This window comes from Scyliorhinus canicula, chromosome 15, assembly GCF_902713615.1.
Source record: "Scyliorhinus canicula chromosome 15, sScyCan1.1, whole genome shotgun sequence".
Taxonomy (NCBI): Eukaryota; Metazoa; Chordata; class Chondrichthyes; order Carcharhiniformes; family Scyliorhinidae; genus Scyliorhinus; species Scyliorhinus canicula.
In genome coordinates, this window is record NC_052160.1 from 1,814,194 (window position 1) to 1,830,196 (window position 16,003).

Genomic DNA, 16,003 nt, shown 5'->3' on the forward strand with positions numbered 1-16,003 from the left:
GGGAAGGTGGGACCTGTACAGACAGGACGGTTTGCACCTGAACCACAGGGGCACCAATATCCTGGGAGGGAAATTTGCTATGGCTCTTCGGGGGGGTTTAAACTAATTTGTCAGGGGGCTGGGAAAATGAGCTGTAGTCCAGAAGCCAGTGTTGAGAGTAGTGAGGTACTGAGGAGGGTATCAAGGTCGCAGGAGTGTACTGGCAGACTGAAAGGTGGGTTGAAGCGTGTCTACTTCAATGAAAGGAGCATGAATGAAATGAAAATGGCTTATTGCCACGAATAGGCTTCAATGAAGTTACTGTGAAAAGCCCCTAGTCGCCACATTCCGGCGCCTGTTCGGGGAGGCTGTTATGGGAATCAAACCGTGCTGCTGGCCTGCCTTGGTCAGCTTTCAAAGCCAGCGATTTAGCCCCGTGTGCTAAACAGCCCCAGCGCTAAACAGCCCCAGCTATTCAGCCCCAGAATAAGGGAGGTGAACTTGGAGCGTGGATTGGTACTTGGGACTACGATGTTGTGGCCATTACGGAGACATGGTTAGAACCTGGACAGGAATGGTTGTTGGAAGTTCCGGGGTATAGATGTTTCAGTAAGAGTAGGGAAGGTGGTAAAAGAGGTGGAGCAGTAGCATTGTTAATCAAGGATAGTTTAACGGCTGCAGAAAGGCAGTTCGAAGGGGATCTGCCTACTGAGGTAATATGGGCCGAAGTTAGAAATAGCAAAGGAGCGGTCACATTGTTAGGAGTTTTCTATAGGCCCCCAAATAGTAATAGAGATGTGGAGGAAGAAATTGCAAAACAGATTATGGATAGGTGTGGAGGTCTCGGGGTAGTTGTCATGGGTGACTTTAACTTTCCAAATATTGATTGGAACCTCTATAGGTCAAACAGTTTGGATGGAGCAGTTTTTGTACAGTGTGTGCAGGAGGGTTTCCTGACACAATATGTGGATAGGCCGACAAGAGGTGGGGCCACATTGGATTTGGTACTGGGTAATGAACCGGGCCAAGTGTTAGATTTGTTTGTGGGAGAGCATATTGGAGATAGTGACCACAATTCGGTGTCTTTCACTATTGCAATGGAGAGGGATAGGGTCATACGGCAGGGAAAGGTTTATAATTGGGGAAGGGGTAATTATGATGCGATTAGGCAAGAATTAGGGAGCATAAGATGGGAACAGAAACTGTCAGGGAAAGGCACAAATGAAAAATGGAGCTTGTTCAAGGAACAAATACTGCGTGTCCTCGATAGGTATGTCCCTGTCAGGCAGGGAGGAAATGGCCGTGTGAGGGAACCATGGTTCACAAAGAGGTTGAATGTCTTGTCAAGAGGAAAAAGGAAGAGTATGTAATTATGAGAGAACAAGGTTCAGTTGGGTCGCTTGAGGGTTACAAGGTAGCAAGGAATGAGCTAAATAAAGGGCTTAGGAGAGCGAGGAGGGGGCATGAGAAGTCCTTGGCGGGTCGGATCAAGGAAAACCCCAAGGCTTTTTACTCTCGTGAGAAATAAAAGAATGACCAGGGTGAGGGTCGGGCCGGTCAAGGACAGTAGTGGGAACTTGTGCATGGAGTCAGAAGAAATAGGAGACGTGTTGAATGAATACTTTTCTTCAGTGTTCACCAAGGAGAGGGGCCATGTTTTTGAGGATGAGAATGTGATACAGGCGGGTAGGCTGGAGGAGGTAGATGTTCTGAGGAAGGATGTATTTGCAATTTTGAAAAACCTGAGGGTCGACAAGTCCCCTGGGCCAGATGGGATATATCCAAGGATTCTTTGGGAGGCAAGGGATGAGATTGCAGAGCCTTTGGCTTTGATCTTTGGGTCCTCACTGTCCATGGGGATAATGCCAGAGGACTGGAGAGTGGCGAATGTTGTTCCTCTGTTCAAGAAAGGGAATAGGAATGACCCTGGTAAATATAGGCCAGTTAGTCTTACTTCGGTGGTCGGTAAGTTAATGGAAAAGGTCCTGAAGGATAGGATTTGTGACCATTTGGAAAGATGCAGCTTAAACCGGGATAGTCAACACGGATTTGTGAAGGGCAAGTCTTGCCTCACAAATTTGATTGAATTCTTTGAGGAGGTAACGAAATGTGTAGATGAAGGTAGAGCAGTTGATGTCATATACATGGATTTTAGTAAGGCGTTTGATAAGGTTCCCCATGGTCGGCTTATGAAGAAAGTAAGGAGGTGTGGGATAGAGGGAAATTTGGCCAATTGGATAAGTAACTGGCTATCACATAGAAGACAGAGGGTGGTGGTAGATGGAAATTTTTCAGACTGGAGACCAGTTACCAGCGGTGTACCACAAGGATCAGTGCTGGGTCCTCTGCTATTTGTGATTTTTATCAATGACTTGGAGGAGGGGTCTGAAGGGTGGGTCAGTAAATTTGCTGATGACACCAAGATTGGTGGAGTAGTGGATGAGGTGGAGGGCTGTTGTAGGCTGCAAAGAGACATTGATAGGATGCAGAGCTGGGCCGAAAAATGGCAGATGGAGTTTAACCCTGATAAGTGCGAGGTGATTCATTTTGGTGGAAAAAATTTGAATGCGGATTACAGGGTCAATGACAGGGTTCTGAGGAATGTGGAGGAACAGAGAGATCTTGGGGTTCATGTCCACAGATCTCTGAAGGTTGCCACTCAAGTGAATAGAGCCGTGAAGAAGGCTTATAGTGTGTTAGCGTTTATTAACAAGGGGCTTGAGTTTAAGAGCCGCGGGGTTATGCTGCAACTATCATGACCCTGGTGAGACCACATTTGGAGTATTGTGTGCAGTTCTGGTCACCTCATTATAGGAAGGATGTGGAAGCGTTGGAAAGGGTGCAAAGGAGATTTACCAGGATTCTGCCTGGTTTGCAGGATAGGTCTTATGAGGAAAGGTTGAGGGAACTAGGGCTTTTCTCTTTGGAGCGGAGCAGGGTGAGAGGCGACTTACTAGAGGTTTATAAGATGATGAGGGGGATAGATAGAGTGGACGTTCAGAGACTATTTCCTTGGGTGGATGTAGCTGTTACAAGGGGGCATAACTATAAGATTCAGGGTGGGAGATATAGGAGGGATGTCCGAGGTAGGTTCTTTACTCAGAGAGTGGTTAGGGTGTGGAATGGACTGCCTGCTGTGATAGTGGAGTCAGACACTTTAGGAACTTTCAAGCGGTTATTGGATGGGCACATTGAGCAGACCAGAATGACAGGGAATGGGATAGCTTGATCTTGGTTTCAGACAATGCTCAACATCGAGGGCCCAAGGGCCTGTTCTGTGCTGTACTGTTCTATGTTCTAGGTTGTACATGTACACACGGTATTGACGGGGCAGGTTGTACATGTACACACGGTATTGACGGGGCAGGTTGTAGATGTACACACGGTATTGACGGGGCAGGTTGTAGATGTACACACGGTATTGACGGGGCAGGTTGGAGATGTACACACGGTATTGACGGGGCAGGTTGGAGATGTACACACGGTATTGACGGGGCAGGTTGTAGATGTACACACGGTATTGACGGGGCAGGTTGTAGATGTACACACGGTATTGACGGGGCAGGTTGTAGATGTACACACGGTATTGACGGGGCAGGTTGTAGATGTACACATGGTATTGATGTGGCAGGTTGTAGATGTACACACGGTATTGACGGGGCAGGTTGTAGATGTACACATGGTATTGATGTGGCAGGTTGTACATGTACACACGGTATTGACGGGGCAGGTTGTAGATCTACACCATCTTATGCACCTCGAGCCACACGAAATGCAGTTGGCTTTGGCGTGACTGTAAGATCTCGCTGGTCAGTGAGCTGGTGGCCAATGACCAGTGCGTCTGCTGCGGAAATACAGAGGCTGGAAATCCCAGCCAATCCTTGCTTATTATCTTCTGGCATTTTGTGGGATCTTGCTGTGGGTCTACCTCGAACTCTTGACCTCAGGGGGCCGGTTGCCTGTGAACCATCTTGGTGGCTGCAGTGAGTGTGTGGTAAGTGGAGAAGTTCAAACAGCTTCAGTTGCCAGTCTCCATGGCACTAACCCCTGGCCCCATGGTTACAATGCCTGCTGGGTCAGGAATTGCTCTGAATTTGCGCTGGCAGAGTGCTGCCCATTAGCACGCCCTGACCCGCTCACTGACCCGCTCCCTGACCCACTCCCTGACCCGCTCCCTGACCCGCCTACTGACCCACTCCCTGACCCGCTCCCTGACCCGCTCACTGACCCGCTCCCTGACCCGCTCCCTGACCCGCTCACTGACCCGCTCACTGACCCGCTCACTGACCCGCTCACTGACCCGCCCCCTGACCCGCCCCTGACCCGCTCACTGACCCGCTCACTGACCCGCTCCCCTGACCTGCTCACATGACCCGCTCCCTGACCCGCTCACTGACCCGCTCCCTGACCCCTCACTGAACCGCTCCCTGACACGCTCACTGACCCGCTCACTGACCCGCTCACGTGACCCGCTCACTGACCCGGCTCCTGACCCGCTCACTGACCCGCTCACTGACCCCCTCCCTGACCCGCTCACTGGACCCGCTCCCTGACCCGCTCCCTGACCCGCTCCCTGACCCGCTCCCTGACCCGCTCACTGACCCCTCCCTGACCCGCTCACCTGACCCTCTCACTGACCCTCACTGACCCGCTCACTGACCCCTCTCACTGACCCGCTCACTGACCCGCTCCCTGACCCCTCCTGACCCGCTCCCTGACCAGCTCCCGACCCGCTCACTGACCCGCTCACTGACCCGCTCACTGACCCGCTCCCTGACCCGCTCCCTGACCCCTCACTGACCCCTCCTGACCCGCTCCTGACCCGCTCACCTGACCCGCTCACTGACCCGCTCACTGACCCGCTCACTGACCCGCTCACTGACCCGCTCACTGACCCGCTCATTGACCCGCTCCCTGACCCGCTCACTGACCCGCTCACTGACCCGCTCCCTGACCCGCTCACTGACCCGCTCCCTGACCAGCTCCCTGACCCGCTCACTGACCCGCTCACTGACCCGCTCACTGACCCGCTCCCTGACCCGCTCCCTGACCCGCTCACTGACCCGCTCACTGACCCGCTCCCTGACCCGCTCACTGACCCGCTCACTGACCCGCTCACTGACCCGCTCACTGACCCGCTCACTGACCCGCTCACTTACCCGCTCATTGACCCGCTCCCTGACCCCTCACTGACCCGCTCCCTGACCCGCTCACTGACCCGCTCACTGACCGACTCACTGACCCGCTCACTGACACCGCTCACTGACCCCTCACTGACGCCGCTCACTGACCCGCTCCCTGACCCGCTCACTGACCCCGCTCACTGACCCGCTCACTGACCCGCTCACTGACCCTCTCACTGACCCCGCTCACTGACCCGCTCCCTGACCCGCTCACTGACCCCTCACTGACCCGCTCACTGACCAACTCACTGACCCGCTCACTGACCCGCTCACTGACCCCTCACTGACCCGCTCACTGTGACCCGCTCACTGACCCGCTCACTGACCCGCTCCCTGACCCGCTCACTGACCCGCTCCCTGACCCGCTCACTGACCCGCTCACTGACCCGCGCACTGACCCCCTCACTGACCCGCTCACTGACCCGCTCACTGACCCGCTCCCTGACCCGCTCACTGACCCGCTCACTGACCCGCTCACTGACCCGCTCACTGACCCGCTCACTGACCCGCTCACTGACCCGCTCCCTGACCCGCTCACTGACCCGCTCACTGACCCGCTCCCTGACCCGCTCACTGACCCGCTCCCTGACCCGCTCACTGACCCGCTCACTGACCCGCTCACTGACCCGCTCACTGACCCGCTCACTGACCCGCTCACTGACCCGCTCCCTGACCTGCTCACTGACCCGCTCACTGACCCGCTCACTGACCCGCTCACTGACCCGCTCACTGACCCGCTCCCTGACCCGCTCACTGACCCGCACCCCCACAGCAAGTGTGAATCGCACGCTATTCAGTCCCAGCGGAAACACTTAGGGCGCGATTCAGCCAAAACATTTCTAAGGGCTAGATTCTTCTGCCCTGTCCACCGCAAGATCGCCACTAACGGGATGCGACCCGTGTAAAATCCTTGGGCGAGAATTTCAGGTCAGGCGTGGCCGGAGAATCCGGCACCAAGTGTCACTTTGGGACAGTTTGGTGTGGTGTTTCCCACCAGTCCCTTCAGTGAGATCCAGAGCTGGATCCACTCACACTCTGGCCGGAATTATCCGGCTGTCACGATCAGGTTTCCCGCCGGCAGTACATTCCTGCCCGCATGCTTCCCAGCGGCATCGGGATGTTTCATTGGGAAATCCCATTGACAAGCAGCGGGAAGATCGAATCTGGCCGCCAGCGAACGAGACATGGCCGGGGAACACGCAACCGGGATCATGTGAACGGGGATCACGTGACCGGGATCACGTGGCCGGGATCATGTGAATGGGGATCACGCAACCGGGGATCACGTGGCCGGGGATCACGTGGCCGGGGATCACGTGGCCGGGGATCACGTGGCCGGGGATCACGTGGCCGGGGATCACGTTCCCGGGGATCACGTTCCCGGGGATCACGCGGCCGGGGATCACGTGGCCGGGGGGCCGGAGGGTCCAGCCCACAGTCATTTATTTGGTGCGTTTCTCCTCAGTCTGGTCCACAAAGAACCATGACTGGGGAGCTGAACCCGCTGCCAGACCGGCTCCTCGGATATCCGGCCGCCATTTCGAAAGGGTGCCCCGATCTCTAAGTGAGCTTGAGGGCCACCCACATACCAACCCCCTGCAGACATGGGCATTACGCCCCCAAATGTGGACGCCCCACTTCGGGGTACCTGAGGGGCACCCCTCTTTTCAGGCCCTGCACCCTCCCTTCCGGGCCCCCCCTTCACCCCACACTTCATACCCCCCTCAACTGCCCCCTGTCATGGGCATGGCCCCCTCCCTCAGGCTGTGACCAGTAACACCATGCACCTTTATCTTATGTAGCAGCCTTTTGTGTGGCACCTTGTCGAATGTCGTCTGGAAATCCAGATACATCGCACCTGCTGGTTCTCCATTATCCATCGCGCTCGTAACGTCCTCAAAGAATTCTCAAGAGTGGACTGGAGCAGCCCTTACACCTGCTGTCTGACCACATGTTGTGGCTTCCAACAATTAGTCTATCTGACCATGCATATAAAAACCTATTTGAATAAAAATGAAGTGGAATTTGCCTCCTAAAAAGCGATGATAACTGGTTCATAACCGGAGCACCCGGAGGCAACCCTTGAGCAGAACGTGCAGACTCCACACAGACAGTCACCCAAGGCTGGAATTGAACCTGGGAGGTAGCAGTGCTAATCACTGTGCCCCCCAGCGATACATGGTGTCTTCACCTAGTGAGCTATTGGGAGACTCTGGGGCATATTATTGAAGGAGAGGCTTTTGCAGATACAGGATCTAATCCTCTTTGTGTGGTTGTGAATAATTACAAGAACACAGCTGTTATTAATGATTCCATATCAAGATGTTAATGGCTCAGCTTTGAGATATCTCAGGGAAGCAGTCATTTAGAACTTAGTTTGTTTTTATAGGTGAACATAGACTTATTCCATAATTGTTAGCAATATGATATAAACAGATTTCTAATCATCATGGAGGCACATCTTTGGACTGTGGGAGGAAACCGGAGCACCCGGAGGAAACCCGCGTAGCCATGGGGATAAAGTGCAAAATCCACACAGACAGGGACCCAAGGCCGGAAATCAAACCCAGGTCCCCGGTGCTGTGAAGCAGCAGTGCTAACCACTGTGCCACCCTGCTGTCCTGGTGCTGTGAAGCAGCAGTGCTAACCACTGTGCCACCCTGCTGTCCTGGTGCTGTGAAGCAGCAGTGCTAACCACTGTGCCACCCTGCTGTCCTGGTGCTGTGAAGCAGCAGTGCTAACCACTGTGCCACTGGGCTGCCCTGGTGCTGTGAAGCAGCAGTGCTAACCACTGTGCCACCGTGCGGCCCTGGTGCTGTGAGGCAGCAGTGCTAACCATTGTGTCCCCGTGCTGCCCTGGTGCTATGAGGCAGCAGTGCTAACCACTGTGCCACCATGCTGCCCTGGTGCTGTGAGGCAGCAGTGCTAACCATTGTGTCCCCGTGCTGCCCTGGTGCTATGAGGCAGCAGTGCTAACCACTGTGCCACCATGCTGCCCTGGTGCTGTGAGGCAGCAGTGCTAACCACTGTGCCACCATGCTGCTCTGGTGCTGTAAGGCAGCAGTGCTAACCACTGTGCCACCCTGGTGCTGTGAGGCAGCAGTGCTAACCACCGTGCCATTGTGTGGCCCTGGTGCTGTGAGGCAGCAGTGCTAACCACCGTGCCATTGTGCGGCCCTGGTGCTGTGAGGCAGCAGTGCTAACCACCGTGCCATTGTGTGGCCCTGGTGCTGTGAGGCAGCAGCGCTAACCACCGTGCCATTGTGCGGCCCTGGTGCTGTGAGGCAGCAGTGCTAACCACTGTGCCACCGTGCCATCCACAGTTCTTGGATTCTTGGACTTTGGAGATGTGAATATATTTCACAAAGGATGAGGGACATTCCCAAGATAACAAGAAAGGATCTTATTATTTAGCCTCTTTCCCAATGATGTCTAATTTGGGTCAATAAACAAGAGGTGTTCAGCAAAGCCTCTGAACACCTGGGGTGTGAATGTGAGCTAAATATGAGTCCATAGACAATGCCACAATCTGGTTTATTTCAATATAACTGCGCAGCAAGAATGGCATCAAGTTCAGGATGGTCACTCAATTACTGGCACAAAACTTGAGTAAAATTCATCCAGTTATTCCTGGTGAGAGATGACAGTAGAGTGGCGTTGCTGAGGAAACCAAAGAGCAGCCTCTGGAAGATCCAGGTACAAATTTGAATATTGGTGGAGTTAGCAAAGAATTGGGCAGCACGGTAGCACAGTGGTTAGCACAGTTGCTTTACAGCTCCAGGTTCCCAGGTTCGATTCCCAGCTGGGTGACTGTCTGTGGGGAGTCTGCACGTTCTCCCCGTGTGTGCGTTGGTTTCCTCCGGGTGCTCTGGCTTCCTCCCACAGTCCAAAGCTGTGCGGGTTAGGTGGATTGGCCATGCTAAATTGTCCTTAATGTCCAAAAATGGTTATGTGGGGTTACTGGGTTACGGGGATAGGGTAGAGACGTGGGCTTGAGTAGGGTGCTCTTTGTAAGGACCTGTGCAGACTCGATGGGCCGAATGGCCTCCTTCTGTACTGTAAATTCTATGCTTCTATGAATTCATGGGATTAAATGAAGAACTGTATAACTGTATTGTCACTGACAACCCCTCGATACAATCCCATCAGAGATTTCCATGGCAGTATAAAACAATGGGAAATACATACTTGTAAATGCTAATTCTTGAAAGTATGCTGTAAGTCATGCATGTCAATGAGCAGCTTATTCACTTGGCAATTAGTTTATTTTACTCACCCAGAAACGTATTTTCTCAGTTCCAACGATTCGCTTTTCTTTCACGCGATTCAATTTTCTTCCTTGATTTCCCAACTTTGCAGATCTGGAGGCTCTCAGGCGGCCAAGCTCCCCACTAGTTGATATCAAACCCATTGAGTTTTGGGCAATCGGGTCGAAGAAAGAAATAGTTCAGCCAAAGATATTCCGAAAAGCCTACGTGCCAGAGGATTATTTCCGAAAGTTTGAGCCTCGGCTTTACTCTGTTGATTCAAGCAATGATGATGTTGATTCTTTGACTGATGAAGAGATTCTGTCCAAATATCAGCTGGGCATGCTCCATTTCAGCACTCAGTACGATCTGCTGCATAACTATTTGATAGTGCGAGTGATAGAAGCCAGAGATCTCCCTCCCCCCATCTCATACGATGGCTCCAAGCAAGATATGGCTCATTCAAATCCATACGTCAAGATGTGTCTCTTACCAGATCAGAAGAACTCAAGGCAAACGGGTGTTAAACGAAAAACCCAGAACCCAGTTTTTGAGGAGCGATATACATTTGAAATTCCATTTTTAGAAGCTCAAAGAAGGACCCTCCTGTTAACAGTTGTTGACTTTGATAAGTTTTCACGTCATTGTGTCATTGGAAAAGTTGCAATGTCCTTAAATGAAGTTGACCTTGTAAAAGGTGGCCATTGGTGGAAATCACTAATCACAAGTTCTCAGGTAATATATGAATTTGATTCTCTGGCTAAGATTTCATATTGAGTTTCAATGTATTTTCAGTCTTTGGCACCTTCAGAATGACGGGGGGATTCTGCAGTTCTGCACCCCTGGTCCAGTGTTGCTATGGGCAGCAGAGCAAGGATTTGAAACTAAATACCCTGAGAGGAGTTGAATTGAATTTGATGAATGAGTTTAACTCCTCAATGCTGTGAATATGAAACATTTTTTAAAAAGACTTCTCCTCTTCAGCTGTCTCAGAGTCCACTGACCACACGGCAGCACGGTAGCATTGTGGATAGCAGAATTGCTTCACAGCTCCAGGGTCCCAGGTTCGATTCCGGCTTGGGTCACCACTGTCTGTGCGGCGTCTGCACGTTCTCCCCGTGTGTGCGTGGGTTTCCTCCGGGTGCCCTGGTTTCCTCCCACAGTCCAAAGATGTGCAGGTTAGGTGGATTGGCCATGATAAATTGCCCTTAGTGTCCAAAATTGCCCTTAGTGTTGGGTGGGGTTACTGGGTTATGGGGATAGGGTGGATGTGTTGACTTTGAGTAGGGTGCTCAGGGGCGGCACGGTGGCACAGTGGTTAGCATTGCTGCCTACGGCGCTGAGGACCCGGGTTCGAATCCCGGCCCTGGGTCACTGTCTGTGAGGAGTTTGCACATTCTCCCCGTGTCTGCGTGGGTTTCACCCCCACAACCCAAAGATGTGCAGGTTAGGTGGATTGGCCACGTTAAATTTCCCCTTAATTGGAAAAAATGAATTGGATATTCTAAATTTTTTTTTTTTTTAAAGAGTAGGGTGCTCTTTCCAAGAGCCGGTGCAGACTCGATGGGCCGAATGGCCTCCTTCTGCACTGTAAATTCTATGATCTATGACCACACAAAATGTGTCTGGCCTCTGGGTTGTGGGGTTTGATTCCCACCACATCGAGTCCCCTGCTATTATCACCCAGAACCCTGGGCAGAATCTAATAATAATATAATCATCATCTTTATTGTCACAAGTAGGCTTACATTAACACTGCAATGAAGTTACTGTGAAAAGCCCCTAGTCGCCACACTCTGGCGCCTGTTCGGGTACACAGAGGGAGAATTCAGAATGTCCAAATTACCTAATCGCACGTCTTTCGGGACTTGTGGGAGGAAACCGGAGCACCCGGAGGAAACCCACGCAGACACGGGGAGAACGTGCAGACTCCACACAGACAGTGACCCAAACCGGGAATCGAACCTGGGACCCTGGTGCTGTGAAGCAACAGTGCTAAGCACTGTGTACCGTGCTGCCCTGGGCCAGGATCGCACCATATTTTTTCAAAGTGCCAGGCTCCGACTGAAAACCCACGTGTAGCTCTCCAGTTACACAGACCAGTTTTCTCTCCGGATCTTGAGCCCCTCTGGGCAGAGAAAATGAATGGCCGTGATTAATGCTGTCACTCTGGTTGGGTGGGGCCAGGTGGAACGGGCACCTGGTTCCCCCGAGGTCAGGATGCTATCTTTATAGGGCGTCCCAATCAGAATAAAAGTTTAACCCCGCCCCCGTCCCCTCCTGCCCCACCACCACCACCACCACCATGGACAATCACTGGGGTTTCCACACCATCACTATTGAGGTATCACTGCCGATTCCGCCCCCCGCCCTCACACTGTGCCCGCTCCCCTGTACCTGCAAGATCCCCCCTCACTGCTTGTTCTTCCCCCCCCTCCCTCCACTACACATAAATGGACCCCCCCCCCACCCCACCATGGGGCTGCCAGAAGGGGCTGCCCTGGCAAAGGTTCGCACTGTGCCAACCTAGCAGTGCCAGGGTGCCAGGGCAGTGCCAGGGGGCTGTGCTGGGGCACTTCCCAGGATTACCCCTCTCCCCCGGGGGCTGTACTTACCTTTGCACCCACAGAGGTATATCCTCGACTGAAACCCGTTTTTTAAAAGCTGCTGTAAACCTCACCGACATGAGGGCAGATTGGGGAGGTTTGAATATTGAGTGAGTCGGGGGGGGGGGGGGGGGGGGGAGAATCATGTGGCGGGGAGGGGGCTAGTTAATGATATTAACATTCATTCAAAGCCATTAACATTAGGCTCTTGCCCTTTGTGGGCGTGAGGCTTGTGACGTCACTGAGGAGGGGGTAGGGAAAATTGGAAAATATGATCTCCCGTTTCCCAATTCCCTCCGGTTTTCCACCCACCACACCATTCTCGCTGATGGTGAGCGCGGGTGGAATACACCCCCAAGAAGTTTAACAAGCACCTTCCTACAGTGCTCAATACCCAGCTGCAGAGAATGACAAGCACCTTCCTACAGTGCTCAATACCCAGCTGCAGAGAATGACAAGCACCTTCCTACAGTGCTCAATACCCAGCTGCAGAGAATGAATCCACCAGCTTAGATTGAATATCATCATCATCTAAGAGGACGGGGGTTCTGTAACTTCCACAATCAAATGTGGGGAATAATATTGATAAAACAGTTTACTGGGGAAGTCACCAACATCTTATTCAATTTACTTTAAAGAGATTTTTAAAGTCAGCGATATTTGAAATGAAGCTTCCAGTGTGTTTGTGATCTTGTGCATTGAAGAGAATATCACACTCATGTCTTTTTAATGATACTAGATACAAGAAATGAATTTGCAGCTTACAGGCGGTGAGAATGAGTAGTGACCATGTCATTGTTAGAGTGCTGGACTAGCAAACCACATAGCAAGGATTAAATCAGATCATGATGGGCTGCGGAAGCAGCTTCAATAAATCTCAGCATTTGTTGGCTAACACGAAGAGGAATCACTGAGCAAATTGCTGTTATGTAACGACAGTCTACCTGGGTTCCAAATATCCTTCAAGGACAGGAACCTGATTCCTTTCCTGGTATGGCCTGTGTGTGAGTTTAGTCCCAAACTTTACGGTTAACATCCTGTTGTCAGGATCAAGATGCACCAGAAAAGGGGAATAATGGAAAAACACCCGAAGGAGAGGTTAGCAGAAGGGAATGTTGATGGAGTTAGAGAGCTGGAATATCAACCAGAATAGACAAGTTGTGGCTAATGCCCGAACGAGAAAGCTTTCTGTCCTTGCAAACTGTCTTTTCCAAAATTCTTGAACAGCTTAGTACTTCCCAAGTCCATGTCCATCTTTCCCACAAATCCATGTTTGAACTGCTCTGATCGGTTTCCCATTCTGCCCCTGCAGTGAAATGCTTATCTAAGTACAAATGACTGTGACTGTGATAAACCATCCCTCCCTGGCCTTCTTCAGCTGTCTGAAGCCTTTGACGTGATTGACAACATCATCCTCCTCCAGCGTGTCTCCTCCCTCACCCAGTGAGGTGGGATTGTGTTCTCCTGGTTTGATTCCAGTCAGGGTGCAAGAAGTTCCTGCAATGTTTTATCTTGCTGCACTATTACATTGGGGGTCCCGAAGGATCGATCCGTGACCTCTTCTATTTCTTTTCCTGATGCTCCCGGGAGAAAAGCTTCCCACCATATTCTCAGGGAAACTTTGGATAGACAATAAATTCAACTTCATCATCACTGTCACTGGGATCCTGCTATTTAAACAGTTGTGGAATAAATTAGAGAATAGATTCAACTCTTTCTGAATTGTTGTATGGTCTGCTGTCTACTCAAATAACTGTTGGTGTATGACATTTCATTGGAATTCGAGAGGGTGTAGAAAACAACTCCAAAACATTGCAAATATTATGACAAAGCAAATCATGTAAAAATCCCAGTAGAATATCAGATACCTTCAGTGTTGTTAACCTGATCATGTCATTGATTAGAAACACGTGCTGCTGGTACTGCTGAGATTTTGAAATGTCAAAAAGAAAAATAGCTCTTATAAAGCTGAGTGCTCTGTCACCTTTCTATTACCAGATAAAGGGCCGAAATCAGATTGGAAAATAATGTGTGACTATAACCTGAATCTATTCCTCCCAATACAGGCACTATGTAAACCTCACTCTGTCACTCATTGATCTGTTATCTACATAAACCCAGCACTGCACAACTCAGTTTGTGAACCACTTAAAGCTGGCCTCGCCTGTGAAAGGGAAAGTAGATTCTGGCTGGAACGTGTGCTGGAAGTAGCCGGGAAGACCTTCCAAGTACAAAGAAGTGGTGCAATAGCGGGGAGGGTATCTGCCAAGGTTCTCAGATACACCACTGTAGGCTTTGGTGGATTGGTTGGGCAGGAGGAAAGTGGCCTTCCATCCACAGAAATGATAAGAGCTGTGGGGCCGGATAATCACTGTGGTCAATCCAAGGAACTGCAGTCCCAAGTATCTGCTGCATCATTCGTAAGAAGTTTCTACAGGAGTGGTTATGATCAGTGAATTATCTTCAAATGCCACATCCTTACCACTTACCACTCAGCGATACCACTCAAACCATCACCTTTATGTCACGCATCTACCAACAATCTCCGTTTTCAGGATTCACTCCTCACATTCAGAGCATCATCGCACTCTCACACGTTACACCTCACACCCACATTTCACAGCCTGCACTCACTATTCAACCAGGACAGGCACATCATTGAAACACCGTCACGGACACACCTCTCTCTGCCTCTTGCAGTACAAGATGGAATGTAACCAGAGGCAGCAACAGCTAACTGTCAGGAGACAGGCATGGGGTGGGGTGAAGGGGGGTGGTAGGAGGGGGGCGGGGGGGGGGGGGGGGGCAGGGTGGGGTGAAGGGGGTGGTAGGAGGGGGGCGGGGGGGGGAAGGGGGGGTGGATAAATATCCTGACCCAATGGAAGAGTTGTGGACCCCCATCACTCGGGTGGTCATGGAGTTGAGACCAGTGAAGAGGCTGAAGCTATTGAAAATTCCGATATCCTCACACATCTTCCTCTTTCTCACATTTCACAACCCTCTCAACCCAACTTCTCTTCTGATTTACAAACTGTCGATGCTGTAAACATGCACCCTGACCCTACTCCCCTCGACACAACCCCACCCTACTCCCCTCGACACAACCCCACCCCACTCCCCTCGACACAACCCCACCCTACTCCCCTCGACACAACCCCACCCCACTCCCCTCGACACAACCCCTCCCCACTCCCCTCGATACAGCCCCCCTACTCCCCTCGACACAACCCCACCCTACTCCCCTCGACACAACCCCACCCTACTCCCCTCGACACAACCCCACCCCACTCCCCTCGACACAACCCCACCCCACTCCCCTCGACACAACCCCTCCCCACTCCCCTCGATACAGCCCCCCCTACTCCCCTCGACACAACCCCACCCTACTCCCCTCGACACAACCCCACCCTACTCCCCTCGACACAACCCCACCCTACTCCCCTCGACACAACCCCACCCCACTCCCCTCGACACAGCCCCACCCTACTCCCCTCGACACAACCCCACCCCACTCCCCTCGACACAACCCCACCCCACTCCCCTCGACACAACCCCACCCTACTCCCCTCGACACAACCCCACCCTACTCCCCTCGACACAACCCCTCCCCACTCCCCTCGACACAACCCCACCCTACTCCCCTCGACACAACCCCTTCCCACTCCCCTCGATACAACCCCACCCTACTCCCCTCGACACAACCCCACCCTACTCCCCTCGACACAACCCCACCCCACTCCCCTCGACACAACCCCACCCTACTCCCCTCGACACAACCCCACCCTACTCCCCTCGACACAACCCCACCCCACTCCCCTCGGCACAGCCCCACCCTACTCCCCTCGACACAACCCCTTCCCACTCCCCTCGATACAACCCCACCCTACTCCCCTCGACACACTACTCCCCTCGACACAACCCCACCCTACCCCCCTCGACACAACCCCACCCCACTCCCCTCGACACAACCCCACCCTACTCCCCTCGA

The 16,003-nt window shown here is 52.3% G+C and overlaps 1 protein-coding gene across 1 annotated transcript in view; it reads left to right on the forward strand.

Moving 5' to 3' along the window:
* syt17 (synaptotagmin XVII) overlaps nt 1-16,003 on the forward strand; it is a 96,554-nt gene that overhangs the window by 31,805 nt on the left and 48,746 nt on the right. The window contains exon 3 of the mRNA XM_038820855.1: nt 9,522-10,144. Coding sequence (XP_038676783.1) covers nt 9,522-10,144 — 623 coding nt within the window. The remainder of the gene's footprint in view (nt 1-9,521; nt 10,145-16,003) is intronic.